This window comes from Silene latifolia, chromosome 9 (genome assembly GCF_048544455.1).
Source record: "Silene latifolia isolate original U9 population chromosome 9, ASM4854445v1, whole genome shotgun sequence".
NCBI lineage: Eukaryota > Viridiplantae > Streptophyta > Magnoliopsida > Caryophyllales > Caryophyllaceae > Silene > Silene latifolia.
In genome coordinates, this window is record NC_133534.1 from 10,602,410 (window position 1) to 10,620,825 (window position 18,416).

Consider the following 18,416-nt stretch of genomic DNA (forward strand, 5'->3'; position numbering starts at 1 on the left):
TTTATTTTTATTACTCCAATTAGGATATGTTACCTTTGGATTTTTTATTATTTTAATTATCTACTACATGTGTAGGCTGGTGGTAGTAGCACAAAATCAAAGACTCATTCTTTCCCGGACCTGAAAGTAGTTAGGAGTTTAAACTCCACGCAATATAAAGGGAAGGATTACATGCAAAAAGTAAGAACGGTGACGATGAAGAAACTTCATGAGGAGGCTGCCCATCGCATAGCCAACGAGCAATTGATAGCTATTCCGCTCGAGGAGGATATTCTAGGGGTTGAGCGCCAAGCACATCTTACATGGGATGTGCTAGCCGTATGGGCTGGCCTAGACCAGATTGATGTCCAACACGTATTTGTTTGGATGAAGTAAGTTTCTTAATAAATAATTTCATAGTCTAATATTCTGACTACTAGATAGTGTTTTAAATACCGGAATTAATACCGTAATAATGTAGGATATTGAAATTGAGAGTGATCCCCGAGAAGAATATTCCATCTGATCAATACGGATTCCTGTGCCCCTATGTTTTATCTTTATTTATTGCGGATTTCTCGTTCGATCAACGGGTAGATTATATTGCTCAGCAATTGGCGACAACCAAGAAGCTGATTTTTGGCGCTTATAATGAAAAAGGGTAATAAACAAATTAATATTACGTTTCCCCCTACAATTGCATTTTCATAACTAATATATGTACTTGTTAATAATGATGATGTCTCTTGATGTAGGGCTCATTGGGTGCTAGTGACCATCATGCCGACAAAGAATAAAGTTTTCTGGTTGGACTCTTTACATAATCAACCAAGCGAGACTTTTAAGCGCTTGATTAATATGTAAGTTTATAATACTGATTTATTTATAATAACATTAAGTTTCAATTTTTATTTATAGAAAAAAGCTCATTTTTGCCCCTAAAAAAATGAGTTTCGCCTCCTTTTTATTTTTAAAAAAAAGGCCTTTGAGAAGAAAAGAGCAAACGAGCAGGATCAACCCACGAAAGATTCTGATGTTGGCCCTGATTTTATTACGATAACAGGGGTACGTGCTCAAATACAATAACATTAAGTGCAAAATCTGTGTTTAATACTAATACAATACCTAAAGTTCAAGATTCCGATGTGAGCCTTCTCTCGTCTGTTTGTTTTTATGTAATAATAGGTCCCTCGCCACCCGGATAGCATACAATGTGGATACTACGTTTGTCGGTTCATGTTGGAGATTATTAGGCGAAGATATATCTTTATTCCTCCAAAGGTTAGTAATTTAATAATGTGTTTATTACTTTTTTTAAATTAGAGCTAATGTTGTCATGCTTGTCGCTATATATACCATGATGTTGCTATGTTGTCTTGCTTTGTCGCTATATATACCATAATGTCTTCTCTTTGTTTTTTCCGCAGTATGCAATCAACCCGTCGTAAGCAGTTGAGCAAGACTCAAATATAGATATAGACGAGGTAAGAGACATGTGGGGCAACTACGTCTTAGAAAATAGAAATGCATGATACTTAGAGTTTAGATCAACTTATTAGTAAATTTTTTGTTGAAGTTAGGGAATGATTAGTTCATGTAAATTCAACTCCTTGTAAGTATATATATATATATGATGCAAATTTCTTTGTTGTGGTTGAATTGAATCTATTGAGTTCGATGAACCCATTTGTGATTTATCTTTGGTCTTTGGTATATATGCGAGTTTTTGAATGGCATGAAACAAATTTATTTTTTCAAAACAATAGGAGTTCGTAATAAAAACGGTTACTAAAAAAAACCGTTGTCAATACCTTTCACAACGGTTAATAAAAATAACACCGTTGTGAATGACATTCACAAATACCCGCGCATAATATTCAACAACAGGTTTTAATCAAAGAACCGTTGTTAAAACTCTTCACAATTTTGGAGGTAAAATTACAACAACGGGTATTAAACAAAGAACCGTTGTTACTAAAAATTTCAACAACGGGTATGTAGCATAAACCCGTTGTCAAAAGACTTCACAATTTTGGAGGGAAAGTTACAACAACGGTTATACATATGAAAACCGTTGTTATATCATTCCCTCCAAAATTTTGAAACACTTTCCACAACGGAGGACACCCAACAACAACGACTTTTAACCGTGGTGAATACTTTAGACAACGGTTTCACTAAATAAGCAAACCGTTGTAAATACCTTCTACAACGGCCGCTTTAACAACGTCCGCTTTTTGATTTTACAACGGTTTTTACCCGTTGTTATAGGCTGTATCTGTAGTAGTGTAATAACACGGCTATTGTTTATTTGTTATAAGCATCTTGCGATCCTTTGTGATCTCATATGCAGGTTACAGCTATGAAGAATTGTCAACTTAACAACTATACAATAATTGTATGGATTATTTGTATATCGGTTTTTCTAACGTCTACCCTAAAATAACACATTAAAGACCTAATTATGGTAAAAATGAGTTTATATTTACATATTTCATTAAAATATATTAAGAATCTTACTACATTTATATTATTAATGTGTGTCCTAAAGGCATACGTTAAAAAAACATATTCGCGAAAGATTTTTGGGTTGTATTCAATATGTCATGTAATTCATGTATACACAGTATGGAATATCGGATATACGGAAAACGATATCAACAAATATTACACATCACCTAAATTACTAAACACAAGCTATAATACTACGTTTTTCTAAGTCCTGTTACTCGGTCGAATAAGGCTTTACTCGGCCGAGTAATGCGTCGTGTGTTTCTGGTCAGGCTACTGTCCAGGAATACTCGGCCGAGTATGGTAGTACTCGACCGAATAGGGGATACTCGGCCGAGTATACCCCATACTCGACCGAGTATCAGGTCTGACGGTAATTATTTTACGCGGTATGTGTTGTTGATTGTTGTTTATCATTGTCTTTTAGGGTTTGCCCTAGTTTTGGGTTTTGGGGGGTTCTGGGTCATCGTATGTGTTGTTGATTGTTGTTTATCGTTGTTGTAGGCGATGATGTGTTATTCGTTGTGCATTTGTATGATTGGCTGCGACATAACAGATTGCGAGAAGGTAGGGTTTCCCTACCCGGTTTACTGTTTAATTGTTATAAGATTATGTGGTAATTGTTCGCAAATACGTTCGTATATATTTGATATATTTGTATATAGTCTATTTAGTATATCGTCAAATATGTAATAATATTTCAAATACGTTCGTTAATAGAATCGATATATCGTAAAATTTAGATTTAATATTTCAAATAAAACCGTCAATTTTAATTCGATTTTTTTTAAATGTACACTTTCCAAAATTAATTTACTTAACATATTTGAGTAGTTTTTATTTTATTAAAATGACAAAAATAACTTAATTATAGTAAATAATAATTGTAACAGTAAGTGGAAAAATGATTGTAAAAGTAAGAGAGAGGTTTTGGTAGGGTAGTGAATGTGGTAAACAGGGGCGAATCCAATTGGTAGCAAAGGATAGCAGCCGCTACCCCAAACAAAAAAAAAGTAGTTTCGGATTTTGTGTTCTGCTACCCCAACAAGAGCATTAAGACAAGTAAAAGTAACGCATAAGATATACATCAATACTGTTGTGGTTCAGTGGCAAAGTAGGTGGAAGTCAAAGCAATGGTCACTGGTTCGAGGCTTGCTAAGTACATAGTATTATTTATTTTACCTTTGCTGTAACAATTCATGATTAGCTTCTCGTCAACAACAACAATATCAGAGCCTTAATCCCAAAATGATTTGGGGTCGGCTGACATGAATCATCCTTTCGAACCGTCCATGGGTGAACGCACGCCTCAAAATGCGAATAAAAAAAGGGAAAATGAAAAACAAAAATGAAGAACGAAAATGTAATAGAAAGTCAAGGGAAAATGATTAGCTTCTCGTCATTTGATTAATTTGTTATTTATTTCAATTTTTCAAATTATTGATTCCATTATATTTGTTACCGTTATGTTTATTATAATGGTTAAATTTTTCTAAATCGTAAAGTATTAAAATTGTAAGGAAAAATAAAATGAAGATAGGTTGTCGAATTATAATGTGAAAAATTTAAACCATTACGTAGCAATTGTTAAGCGTTTTTTGTATCACAAAGTTATATTACTCCGTATATAATAAAAATTATAGTTGAAAAATAAAAATAAAGATAAGTTGCGGATTATAAAATGAGAATTTTAAGTTTGTATTGAGGTTCGTTTGATTGTTGATTTATATGTTATGCAACACATTTTCATGACTTTTCGTTTTTATGAATAATTATAGCGTTAATAGTTTTGCTACCCCAAACTTAAATCCTGGTTTCGCCCCTGGTGGTAAATGATTGTAAATGTTGGAAAATAGAAAAATGATTGGGTTAGTGACCTAAGTTGTGACCTTCTGCTTGGGAGGCTGAAAGTGAGTCAAGATTAATAAGGTGTGATTAAGAGAAATTTTTTTGGTGACACAGTTAGTGCGACCTTCTGCTTGAAGATGGTCTAAGTAGGGGTGTTCATTCGCGGTTCGGTTCACCGAACCTCTAATTTAATTCGGTTCACACACGGTTCGGTTCGGCAAAACTCCGAACCTAAACCGAACCTTTTCTAACGGTTATAAACGGTTCGGTTAACCACTTTAAACGGTTATTAGCGGTTCGGTTACCGGTTAACCTATAATCGTTCAATACATACATTTTTTCTCAGTTTTCGTTAATTTTTTCTAATAGTTTGATTAAATTTTCATTATATATTATACCCAACAATAAACTTAATTGCTAAACTTTAGCATTAATCAATTTAAGAAATTTTAAATTTGGATACACTAAGAAAAGTAAACGAAAGAACAGTTTTCTATTTAGTATTTTAATTTTTTGCTTAATTTTTTGTGAAACGGTTTGGTTAACCGGTTTTCTAAAAATGCGAACCTTAACCGAATCTTTTCCATAATAAAGTAAACGGTTCGGTTCAGATAACCGCCTTGTCGAAACGGTTCGGTTAACCGAACCTTAAAAATGCATGGTTTTTCGGTTTTTCGGTTCGGTTATTGCGGTTCGGTTTATTCTGAACACCCCTAGGTCTAAGTCTAAGGAGGTTTTACTCTAATACGGCCTATTGATAATAAATAAAGTAATTCCTTAACTTATAAAGTGATAAATACCCTTCTTTTCTATCCATGCATGTGAAAGACTGACATATGAATTTATGAGTTTTTTCCCCAAAAAAGGTATAACTGAAATCGAGATTATCTCTACAAGTAGACATAATATATTTTTAATTTAAAGATAAGGTTATAAAAAGGAAGTGAAGAATCTTTTTTATTCTAGCTTGGGTAGAAATTTCTCCTATAAATAGTAAGACACAATGAGTCAAAAAAAGCGCACAACAATACAACATAATATATACAACAAGAGTAAAGCAACATATATAAGAGAGAAAGTGTGTTAGTATTTCATACTTAAGAAGAAAATGTCGTCGTATTCAAACATGGCTTTCAAACAAACAGTTGGTAGAATTCCATATAACTATCTGACTGTCCAAGCAAATGGCTATCTTACGTTCTCAGCCGTGGGAGTCGTCCAACCAGGGACCAAGTTTGCTATTGAGCATGCCTCTGGCGACATGGTTCACATACGATGCTGCGCAAATAACAAATATTGGGGCAGGTATATATATTTATTCTCTTATTTATCCTAATTTACACGTAATACATAGGTTCCCGTCTTAATCTCCTGTACGTCGCAAGAGTGCACCTTTAAAGCTCTTTTATGATAAGTTTATTATGAAGATCGTATTTTATTCCCCTGAATAGCTACATAAAGATACTAATTGATATTAACCACCAGTTTTTTTTTTAAATTTTATTTTTGTAAGGTTTAAATAGATGAGCTCAGAAACTTAATAATAAAGCTTGTAATATTTATACTCCCTCGAGCCACTCCTATTCATAGTATTCTTCGGCTATCATTTGGGGACGACTCGTAAAAAAAAAAAAAAGTGAAAAATTATGATGTAGTATCCCATCCTAGCTAATCAGTGGAACAAATACAATTAAATTAAAATCAAGTGTATGTTATGTTTGAAGTAAAATTACCCTTAATAATCTTAAATTGTCCATTTTACTCCAAAGTTTATATCACTATTCAGTTTGTAATGTGTTGGAAAAATAACAAGTTGTTTGCAAACTGACATAAATATATATATATATATATATATATATATATATATATATATAGGGTAAATTATCAATAATTCCCTTTTAAAATACACTTTTTAAAATTTACTCCCTTTTAAAAAAAATTTAAAAATTACACCCAAATAATGCAAAAATTTAAAAATTGCTCTCAAACCCCTATTTTTACATTTTTACGACAAAAATGCCCCTAAGGTTTTATTCTCATATAACGAATATGATGGTGGATTTTGGGTGGAGGATTGTGGTGGTTTACGGTGGAGTCCTTGGGTGGTAGAAAGGTGGGTAGAGTTGTAATAGAGGCCGATAAACATATGAGAAATAAAAAAATGAGGGGCATTTTTGTCATAAAAATGCAAAAATATAGGTTATGGTGCAATTTTTAAATTTTTGCAATATTTTGGGTGTAATTTTTAAACTTTTTTTTAAAAGGGAGTAAATTTTAAAAAGTGTATTTTAAAAGGGAGTTTTTGATAATTTACTCATATATATATATATGATATATCCTCACTTTATACCAAATTGTGGATGATTTTCATGTGTAAATTGGTGACATAAAACTGTACCGTATTGGATTGTTGGTAGATTGAATGACGGGGATGACAAGAATTTGATAGTAGCACAAGCAGTTGAACCAGTGGTGGATCAGACATCTCCGGTGTGCACATTGTTTAGCATACGTATAGATAGCAACAAGAGAGCAACATTTTATCATGTTCAGTCTGGTCGGGTAGTAGGACACCCTCTTGTTGGTGGGATTCCTAGCAGGCTCATGAGCATAGATCCTACTGCCAGAACACAAGCTGTGTGTGATGTTGTTGATTACGATGCGTTGCCACTACTTGCCCTTTAACTTGCATTTTCGTGTGTGTGTTTTGATTCGGTTGTATGATTACAAACAATTGTAAGCTTTCGGGAGGAAGCAAACACTATCATCATTTCCCTTTTCTTGTATTTTCCTTTTCACTTGCGGTTTCGTGTGATGCAGTACTTTTCTAATAATATGGTTGTGATTTCATGTAGTTTCTCACACTTTTATTCCATTATTATTACTCTCGTGTTGGATGGATTCCAGTATTCCACTATTTCGCATCAAAGAAAACGAGATGACAAAACGGAAAGAACGTTGGGAAATAAGATAGGAGAGTATATATTAGTCCAATAAAAGGAGTTCAACTTATAAACACAGTGCAGTAAAGAAAAATCAGAAGTCTTTCACAACTTCCATCCATAAAAGCCACCGTCAACTCCGTCACCTCCATCGTCGTTGTCCACATTCGACCATCCCCACCACTACCAGTAAGGCATTCACCATCTCTGCGACCACCGACACCACCTTTAGTGTCCCTTCTGAGTCTAAATTTGCATGTGCCCAACTTTATCTCCTTACTGGCTTACTCCATTCAATTAATACAAAACAAAGACAAATGTCGAGATCAGAATTTGATCTGAAGCACCAGACAATAACATCAAGTTTATGATTCAAACTTTTCAATACTAATCGTTTCAACTTTATTTTCTATAACTTTGACTTTTTAATTAAAAACTTCATTCAATCTCCATATGTTGTTTATTCAAAAAAAAAAAAAAAAATTAATTCTCCATATGTTGTATTTTTTCGCAGTAGACTTTTATTTTGACAAGCGAAATTTTTAACTTCGTAACTGACATTTTATTTGATAAATTTATAGAATTTTATGAAAGCTAATTATCTTGGATTATTAGTTTAGTGAGAGGGAGATTAATATTTGACAATATGGGGTACAGAGAGTTTTTTTATTTCTTTTTACATTTTTCAAATAAATAAATCAAGAATAGAATTAAGAATTGGGCTTGTTTATTACTCCCTCTGTCCCGGTCATTTGTTGTCCTTTTCCATTTTTAGGTGTCTCGGTCATTTGTTGTCCTTTCTATTTTAAGAATGAATTTGATGAGTAATTTGATCCTTCACACTCAATTCATTCCACTTGTCATTTAGTAATTGACCCTCTCCCCTTTCCTTGGTCTTTGTGCCAAAACCAAAGGACAACAAATGACCGGGACGGAGGGAGTATGATTGAGCTGGTCTTATATGGTAAGACCGTCTTTTCTAACAATTTGTGATATGAATTATAGTATTCGAGGAAGACAATTAGCAACACAATTTTCTTCATCACAGCGAATGCTTGCCCTATGTTGGAGGCGCGGCAAAAAAAAATTAATACCTTTAGGGTGAAGCATGTGTTCATCACTCTGGATATGGCCGCAACCCTCAACGACATTTGGGCCTGAAGGATCCAGAATTGTACAAATCTTGAATACAAAATCATCAAGATGATTAATTAACCTAAACATCTCATAACCTTCAACAAAAAAACAATGATGACAATTATTGGTGGAGAATATAAAAGAGGAGAGCAATTGTAATTGTAATTGTATTATTGATGATATGAATTGGTGAATAACGACAATACAAGAGACCCATTAGTTGTGATATTTTGTGTAATATTTTCTTTGATATTTACTGTATTAGATATATACTTTGCTTAGTTACATTGTATTATATCCTTTTCATATCTGGTATTTCTTGCATATTAATCTAGGTGGTATAATTAAGCTTTTTTTATATCTCTTCTACATGGTATAAGAGCAATAATTGATCCAACCCTATTTCTTCTTCCTCTCAAATTCAACCCCTGTTTTTTTCCTTTCTGTTTCAATGGTTGGCCAGGCTCAAATCTTGCCCAATCCTGCCAACCCAAAAACCCAATCTTTGTTGTCAACTTCGCCATCGTAATTAAATTATCACCCTCGATATACCGTGCTTGGTCTCGCCAAATATAAGATCTATTATTTGGCTATGACTTAATCAAATTCTTGAATGGTTCACATCCTTGTCCATCCAACACCATCAAGGATGACGACAAGACTGCCGACATTCCCAACCCGACGTATTTTACCTAGCTCCGTCAGGATAAGCTACTGAGTGGTGCTCTTCGAGGAACCATTTCCTCTAGCATCACGAATCTGCTTCTCGGTGCCACAACCTCTGCTGAAATCTGGACAACTTTGAAGTCCACTTATGCAAATCCGTCTCGAGGCCATATTCTCCAAATTAAGGATAGTCTCGAGTCGATTTCTAAGTCTAACTTATCTACTTATGATTATATGCAGACTATTCGTTCATGTGTTGATGAACTCGCTGGCTTTGGCAAAGCCATGGACAATGAAGATGTCGTTCACAAAGTACTCAATGAACTCGAATTTGAGACCTACCGTTCCCTTTTTGAGGCCGTTCGAAATCGCAATACTCCGATTTCTTTCGATGCCCTACATGAAAAGCTTCTCCAATTTGCCTCACCCTCAAACACACTACCCAAAACACGTCCTCATTCCACTCCCCCGCCTCTGCCCATGTAGCCTTCCACAACAACAAACCTCGCTACAACAAAAACAATCTCTCCCCATCCTCCAATGCCTCTGGCCTTCTCCCTCTCCCTGCCAACACCACTGCTGCTACTGCCTCGGCCTCTCTTGCCACTTCTTTCAAAGGGAAGTGTCAGTGGTGCCATGTCTCTAGCCATTACCTTGGCATATGCCCCATCTTTTAATCCCCTTTACCCGAACATTGTCGTCCCCCTACGCTCTAATCAGAATCATCGTTACCCACCTCGCGCTAACACGGCTGCCGTCACTCCATCTCCTCCCTCTGATTGGATCATCGACAGTGGCGCCACCCATCACATAACCCATGACTTCTATAACCTCGTCACGGTACGCCTCATTCTCTCCCTTGCACTCATTTGTGGTTTGTCCCTCAAGCAACTCGATATCAACAACGCATTTCTCCAAGATACGTTAACTGAAACCGTTTTCATGTCACAACCTCCTGGATTTGTTAATTTTTCTCTTCCTAATTATGTTTGCAAGCTCTCTAAAGCCATTTACGGTCTTAAACAAGCTCCCCGAGCTTGGTGTAATGAATTGAAAACCTATTTATTATCTTACGGTTTTATTCAGTCCCTCTTGGATCCCTCTTTGTTTCTTTATCACAAAAATTCTCAATCCATTTATCTCCTTGTCTACGTTGATGATATAATCGTTACTGGTCCTCAATCCCCTTCCCTTGATCATTTTTTGACTTCTTTTACCCATCGTTTCTCTCTTAAGGATTTGGAATTCCCGTCATATTTTCTTGGAGTAAAAGTCGCACCTACCACCTCTGGCCTCCGTCTTACTCAAACTAAATATATCTATGACCTACTCACTCGCACTAACATGCTTGACTGTAAGCCCACTACTACACCTATGACCTCGTATCCTCCTCTTACTTTAACGACTGGCCATTCTATACCCAACCCGTCTGACTATCGAGCCGTTATTGGTAGTCTTCAGTACCGTTCCCTTACTCGTCCTGACATTGCCTTTGCTGTTAATAAACTTGCTCAGTTCATGCATGATCCTCAAGAGTCCCATTGGTTGGCTTTGAAACGACTTCTTCGTTATCTTAAAGGCTCTCCCCAAGTTGGTATTCATTTACATCGTTACATTCTTTTTGTGATGAAGATTAGGCCGGTGATAAGGACGATTATGTCTCTATCACTGGATATATTGTTTACTTAGGCCGTAATCCGATCTCTTGGACTTTTAAGAAGCAACGTGCTCTAGCACTTTCCTATATCGAGGCCGCGTTCCGTGCCATTGTTGTTGCCACATCCGAGGTCTTACGGCTTTGGTGATTATTATCTTAACTCGCCTTTGATGTTGTCTCACCTCCGGTCATTTATTGTGACAACTTAGGGGCAACTCACTACGCGGCTAATCCCGTGTTCCATTCTCGTATGAAGCATGTCGCCCTAGCATTTCATTTTGTTCGTGAACAGGTTAATATGGGGCTCTTGCGTGTTGAGCATATCTCGGCTAATGATCAACTTGCTGATGCTCTCACAAAACCGCTTGCTCAACCTAGTCTATATCCTATCTTGCTTAAGATCGGTCTTTTCTTTGGAATGTCCGACTTGCGGGAGCGTGTTAAAGATAAATCGTGATATTATTAGTTGTGATATTTTGTATAATATTTTCCTTGATATTTACTGTATTAGATATATACTTTGCTTAGTTACATGGTATCATATCCTTTTCATATCTTGTATTTCTTGCATATTACTCTAGCTTATAATCTCTAGGTTGTATATATACCTTATGCTTTCATTCAATATAATTAAGCTTTTCTTATATCTCTTCTACATTCATGCGCACAATTAACCTAACACGTGTCTCTTCATTGGGATCAAGGGCGGATTGGTTTGGGGGGGGGTAAGAGCACATGCCCTCACGTGAGGGAAGAAAAAAAAATCAAAAATCTGGAAAAAAGAAAGTACGACTGTCGATATACACACAAACAAAACAAACAGAGAGGAACTTTGTACACAAATTAGAACAAAACCTAAATCTAATCCCAAATTCAACCACCATCGCACCACCTGTTGCCGTCGACTTACCACCTCACCGACGCCTCCTCCTCACCCGCCTCACTTACCACCTCCGGCCGTCCAAACTCCAGGATCCACGGTCTCCTGTCGCCTCACTCGCCTAGCCTAGGTATTTGTTCTTATTAGTTTGTTTAATTCGATTAATTTGTTCTTGATTGTTTGATTAATTCTATTAATTTATTCTTATTGGTTTGATTAATTCGATTAATTGTTCCCCAAATTTGATTAATTTGTTCTTATTAGTTTGATTAATTTGTTCCCCAAAACCTAGATCCCAAATTTGTTCTTATTAGTTTGTTAATTTATTTATCTATTTGTGTAATTGTAGATTTATGTTAGTTTAGATTGATTAATTGGTTAATTATTTTATTTGTCTCAAACCCTAATCACCCACTTAGCAATTAATTTTTATTTTATTTGTTTGTAGATTGAATGATTGATGATGAAAAACAATACCTTAGCATTTGATACGGTCGTTTCTGTACCAAAAATAAATACCTAAATATACTAACAGAAGATAGTGATAAGTAGAGTCGATCTCCACAGGGAGACAAGGTATGTATCTGAAAGTCCGTCTATTTAAGTCACAGAATGAGGGTTTTGAGTTTGGTTATATAAACTACTCAAGATTAAAAGCAAGAGAAATAAAGCAAGAGCAATAAAGCGAGAAAATGATTGAAAAGTGATCAGATAAAAGAGGTATGTCAGGATTTCGGTTCACCATGGCAGTCTATCGACTCAGTTGCAAATAGCCTAGACAATCTACTGTGAGAAGGGCAAGAGAAAGGTCCTTTCGGTCCGCTATACACCCTAGATTTCCACTAACTTAGCTTTCGTCCTCATTAGGGTAGTCCACTGTTCATAGCAGGTCTGTTCTCCCCAATCTTTCGATCCAGGGGCGAATTTAACCAGATTAATGTTGATTAGAAGCGTGCACTCAACTAAATAGGTGTTACAGTTATTGTTCCGGGTGTAATTCCGAAGCAGGATTGTGACCACGTGAGCTTGTAGAATGATGTCGTTGCTCGTCTCTTCCTTTCACTCTTTCCTGTAAAGATTAACAAACTGAGGACTCGGCTTGGGGCCAAGCGTACTCACTCCGACGCTCAAGTCAGTAAACTTAGAGAGATAAGTTGTATGTTAACTTGGCAAAGTATATTGTAGAGAGATAAGAGAGTTTATACCAGATTATTGGATAATATTGTGATTTCGAGATATTGTGAGATCAGTTTCTCAATGAGAGATGATGAGTATTTATAGACTTTTACCTTTTGTCACGTAGTGGCCAAGTGGCCAAGTGGCGTAGCAGGTGGAAAGACTGTCCTACCCTCGGCCGAGGGACCCATGGCAGGCCGGCAGGCCTGGTTGACTCAATGCCGAGGGGACTGGATGTGAGTACACGGATGTGCCTCTCGGCCGGCTAGTTGCCGAGCCGAGACCCAAGTGACAGGCCGGCAGGCTTCGTCGGCTAGGTTGTTTTTCCTTTGACTTGTTGTCTTTTTGCTTTGACCTTGGTCAATGTATTGACTCGGTCAGCGGGTGCAGAATATGCCCCATCAATTTGCCCCCAGCGTAGTCTATGCCGTGGTATGGACTCCGATGCGTGTTGAGCGTATTCTGCGCATGTCGAATTTCTTCCTCGGCTTGGTCCTGTTCAGACCGTACCATATCCCCCCTCCACATTGTTGTGTAATGGACATCGAATGTGGAAAAGGAAATGGCGCTGGCCGAGACCAAGGTTGAGAGTGCCGTGTGCTTTTGATTGCCCCCGGCCGGTGCTACCAAGCTTGGTTGATCAGCTGGCCGTTTGCAAATAGATACCAAGGAGCGTGTCAAAGAAAATTGGTTACTGTTATCTCGATTGACATTCCGTGGCTGCATGCTTGACACGTGGCCTGGTGTTGATTGGTGGACGCTTCATGGGCTTTGCTCTGATTGGTCCACTGAATGGGCTTTGCTCTATAAATAGAGCAGTATGCCCCTCATCTTAACCTGCAAACTTCTTTTTCTCAAAAAATTTCATCTCTCTAGTTTTCGAAGCGTCTTCTCTCTAATTTTTGAAGCGTTACTCGGCGTAACACTTTCTTTCAAGGTAAACAAACAAATTCTTCCCCAACTTTTATTTGTTAATTAATTGTTGCCACCATGTCTTATGCTGATGCTCTGCCTAGTACCTCAACTCCGGGGGGCGAACCGTCGCATCCTGATGAACATGAGCCACTGGTTGTCACCCCGATAGGGTTCAGGGGCCGCAAGTCGCCTTCTCCTGAAATTGATGAGAAATTTTTGGAGGATTTTGATGATGACGATGATGAAAAGACCCAATCTGATTCCGAGAGGCCGCATTACTTGTGGCAAGACGAAGCCTGCTCGATTAAACCCGATCGTGTTTGGACGAACAAGTTCGTTAGTGTCTCCGGGTCTGAACTTTTTGAAGACCATTATTCCTTCGGCAGGGGGTATAGAATTATTGTCCCTGAGGGTGATCAGGCAGTCTGTTGCCCTCCCGAAGGTTGTATCGGCGTGTATATTAGACACCTGGAGTATGGGCTCAGGTTTCCTCTTAATAAACACGTCGCGGCCATAATTAAAGCCATGAATGTTGCCGTGGCACAACTGCATCCGTTGGCCATCAGGACGATTATTGGCTTCGTATGGTTCTGTCTCTTTAAGGGGGAGGCCCCAACGGTGAACTTTTTTCGCCGGCTCCACCATCTTCGGCAGACTACCCTAGGCGGCACGGGGTGGTACAACGTGCAGACCGAGCCGGGTTATGTGACCGTCTCCAAGCTGACATCTTGCAAAGACTTGAAGGGGCGGTGGGTATACGTCGAGGTTCCGGAGGACTATCCACTGCCCCGGTCCTTCCAGCGCCGCGTCAATTTGCGGTGTGAGAGTCAGGGGGATCATGAAAGATATGTCTCCCGTAGTGAGATTAATATGGACGCCAAGAAGGTCTATCTTAAGGATGACGAAGTGCGGGCAATGAGCATGTTCGAGGCGACGATGGATGGCACGCCGAAGGGATGGATGCCTCCGACGCAGATCGTCCTTCAAGACGAGCCGCTTTGTCACGTCGGCCTCATACCGGCCCTCCGCCAGGGTGATTAGGGTCGGTGTGAGGCCCCTCTTTGCTTTTATGCTTTGATGTTTTAGCCCCGGTTTACTTCTTTTGTTTAACTCTTGCTTTGTTTCTTGCAGATCGATTTGGCCGGGATCTGTCTGTTTCCATCCTAAACAAGTTGGGACTTGACCAGGACGGGAGAGTTGTTGAGCTGCACCCTAAAGCCGCGCCGCGTGATCGCAAGCAGGCCCCTCACGAACTCATGGAGCAGGCGTTGAAGGCAATGGATGTGGGGGCGACTCAGGCAGAGATTGGCGGTAACGTGCCGCGCCGAAAACCAAAAGCAATGTCTTCGGCGGCTACGACGTCAACTCCGACCCGATCTCCAATCCCCGTAGTCCAAAAGGATAAGGTGGTCGTCAATGTTGATGAGGACGTCACCGTTCTGGAGGGTCCTCGTCCTTCAAAGAAGAGGAAAGAAACAACGCCTGGTCCTGCTGATACCGAGGCAGGGAAAGAGAAAGGGTCAGCCGACCCTCTATCCAAGAAGGCCAGGACTGGTACGGATCTAACCCATGGCTCGGATTTAGCAGGTTTCTTATGCATTCCTGATGACAGGCTTTCTGATATGTCGATGAATGTTGACATGGACGCCTTGTCTGGGTTTTTTGTAGATCAGCCGTCGCCAGCTGTTGTTCTCACCGAACGGCAATTGGAGAAGTAGCCTGTGCAGACGGGTGACAAAAGTGTCTCCGCCGACGCCTGATCCCAGAAGGCTTCCTCCGTTCAGATCAGGGCGGACGGCATAAGGTTGGCCAAGAGGCTGGTGAAGTGGGCTGAAGCTGCCGGCACTCAAATTATCGAGCAAGAAAAGCTCATGGCTCAAACTGCCCCTACGCTCGAACGGCTTAGGCTTGAGCTTGCCGCTTCTAGGAAGGAGGCCGAGAGGACGAATAAGGACTTCCTCGCCACCATGAAGGACTTCCTCGCTGAGCGAAAGCTTAAGGAGGACGCTGAGAAGGTGGTCCTGGCCGAGAGAGCTAAGGTTGAGTCTGCGTTGGCTGACGCCGCTAAGCTGCGGGAGGAGAAAGACAAATTTGAAGGCGGTTATAAGGCCATGGTTGAGCAGAGGGAAAGATGGAAGACCCTGCATTCGGCCGAGGCGAAGGAACATAAGAGCACCAAGGCTATCCTTGCTCAGAGAGAGAAGGACATTGAGACGCTGAAAACCGTCATCATCCCTGAAATGTGTGCCCGGTACCGGGACCAAGCTGAAGATGCCACAAGGGATGCGATTAAGGAGCTCCTTCCTGAAGGCACTTTTTCGTGGCAGGATTTTGACAGGCTTCTGGATGAGAAGGCGGCTGCTGCGGAGGCCAAGGCCGTGGCCGAGGCGAAGGAGGCGAAGGCTGCTCAGGAAGCTGTGGCCAAGGCGGCCCATGATGCTAAGGTGAAGGAGGCTAGAGAGGAGGCTGAGAGGGCAAAGGCAAGTGAAGCTGCCAAGTCGTCCTCTGTGCCGCCCACCGACGGTAATGTTGCTGCTGCTGCCGGTGGCCAACAAGCATAGGGAGACGGGCAGTCGTCACCAGACTCACCTGGCCCTTCGGACAGCTTCAGCTGCTCGGGGGCTAACTTTTGAGCCTTTCCTCCCTGCCATCCTTTTGGCGCTTCATGTCTTAATGAAATCCTTTTTGTTGTTCCTTCTTTTTTGGTAAACTTTGGTAGGTTGTGCTTAGGCTATCCCTATGGGGACGGCCGTCGACTTTGTCTCACTTGTAAAACATTTTTAATGAAGTTTGTTTATTTGCCTTCGGCTTGGCCGAGGCTTTGACCTCATCCTTCATTCAGTTGTCTTCTTACGTTTTTAAACATATTGAGCGCTTTTATCGTTTTTACCTTCGGCTTGGCCGAGGCAGTTAGATTGCGTATCTCAATTGTACTTAAACGTTTTCAACATGTTGGCATGTCGGTCGCTTCCTCCTCCACTCCCGGTCTTGCCGAGGCGGTCAGATTTGCGCTTCCCAACTGCTGTTGTAAACATGTTAGCATATCGGTCGTTTCCCCGTCGCTCCCGGCTTTGGCCGAGGTAATCGAGGTTACGGCTAGACTGCATTCGTATCTGTAGATGTTGAGCCTGATATTTTACACTACCGTCAGGCTAGAATTCAGCCTTAGCAATACCGTTCAGGCAAGTTCAACATAGCGGTCCAGGCAAGGAGACAGGCTAGAAGACCATATCAGGCGGACAGGGCATCATACTGAAAATACTGATCAGGGTACAACTCAGGTCAGGCGTTATTATAAGTCAGCACAGTACAACAGGCATTGTCAAGGTACAGCAGTACAATAGGCATTGTCAGGGTACAGCAGATATAGTCAGGCATGCGTACAAAGCAGTTTAGCCTCGACGAGGCATTGGTACTGAGCCAAGAAAGGTATGCGGGGATAAAGTGGACGACCAACATACAATATGGAGAAGATATTTACCAAGCATTGGATGCTAAGCAATTGAGCACATGTCAAAAAGACTAGTCTTCAAGTTGTTCCTATTTTGGTGGAAGACTAAGTCCACATCTTTTACTATATGAAGTAAACATCTTAAACCCTAGCAAAACTAAGAAGGAGGCAGCAACAATTAGCAAGGAACGGTCAAGAGAAGAACAAGTCAACTACAATCAAGGAAACAACCCTAGAAAAGTGGAGTTACTTCCTACTTACAAGCAACTACTCCTTCTACCTATTTTACTATAAATACGAAGCAACAAAGACATATCTCATCCCACTCTCATCTACTCTACCTTAAGCAAATACTACAATTATTTAGCAATTACATCATTGTTCTTAGATTACGCAAAATATATAGTGAAATACTCTTACGGCTTGGTGCCCGTATAAATCATTGTGTCATGTCTCTTTTTATTATTCTTTACTTTTAATTTATCTCTTTTTACTTTATAATCAACCCTGCAAAGGTACAACCACAATACCATCATAATAGGATGATACTAGTTAACCTCACCATAATCTACCCTGGCCGGAATATCCTATAATGCCTGGCCGGATTCCAGGCTGCGTAAAATCCGGTCAAAACAATTGGCGCCCACCGTGGGGCATCTAGTTTATCATTCCTACAAATTATTCGCAATATCTTTTCTTCTCCACAACAAGTTTTGAGAGCTTTAAGAAAGATCGATACAAAAATTTCCATCTCTACACTACAAACGTTGAATCCAAGAGAAATATTGTCAAGACAAGCTAGAAGCCCTTCCAATAACAACAAGTATAACATTGCTTAGGAGAATGCGGAGTTCAAGTGAAAATTTCTTTCTAAAGAAATTCAAAGATAAGTCTTTCTCATATCCAATACAAGTTTCGCAAACTCTAAACAATATATCTTAAAATTTTGGTACTTTGATCTTACTTCTACATTTAAATTTTAGATTTTGTTAATTCTAATAATTTTATGTTCTTAGGAAATTTAAAGCCTTGAACATCAAAATACAAGTCCTTTGGACAACTTAGCCCCGACCAAACAGCTTAAAAGTCGATACTGAAGAATCGGTGCGGCAGACAATCCAGTCTTATAAGAATTTCACGCCGGGGAGAAATTTCTACCAGGAATTATTATGCAAGGCTATTAATCTATCATGATATGCCTGTCATTCATTCCCTCTCTTGGCTGATGCCTGGTCGTCATCTGCTAGCCTGGCT

At 39.4% G+C, this 18,416-nt stretch overlaps 1 protein-coding gene across 1 annotated transcript; it reads left to right on the top strand.

Annotated features, from left to right (window-relative positions):
• Positions 1–5,353: 5,353 nt before the first annotated feature.
• LOC141602419 (uncharacterized) lies at positions 5,354–7,188 on the top strand. The gene is made up of 2 exons (XM_074422708.1): positions 5,354–5,643; positions 6,756–7,188. The coding sequence occupies exons 1-2, from the start codon at positions 5,447–5,449 to the stop codon at positions 7,021–7,023; spliced, it is 465 nt and encodes a 154-aa protein (XP_074278809.1). The 5' UTR covers positions 5,354–5,446; the 3' UTR covers positions 7,024–7,188.
• Positions 7,189–18,416: the final 11,228 nt, after the last annotated feature.

Bases quoted from the DNA above. Each gene is read 5' to 3' on its own strand.
- LOC141602419 (XM_074422708.1), top strand. From the start codon at position 5,447: ATGTCGTCGTATTCAAACATGGCTTTCAAACAAACAGTTGGTAGAATT. The intron at 5,644-6,755 runs GTATATATATTT...GATTGTTGGTAG, and splicing joins AATAACAAATATTGGGGCAG to ATTGAATGACGGGGATGACA.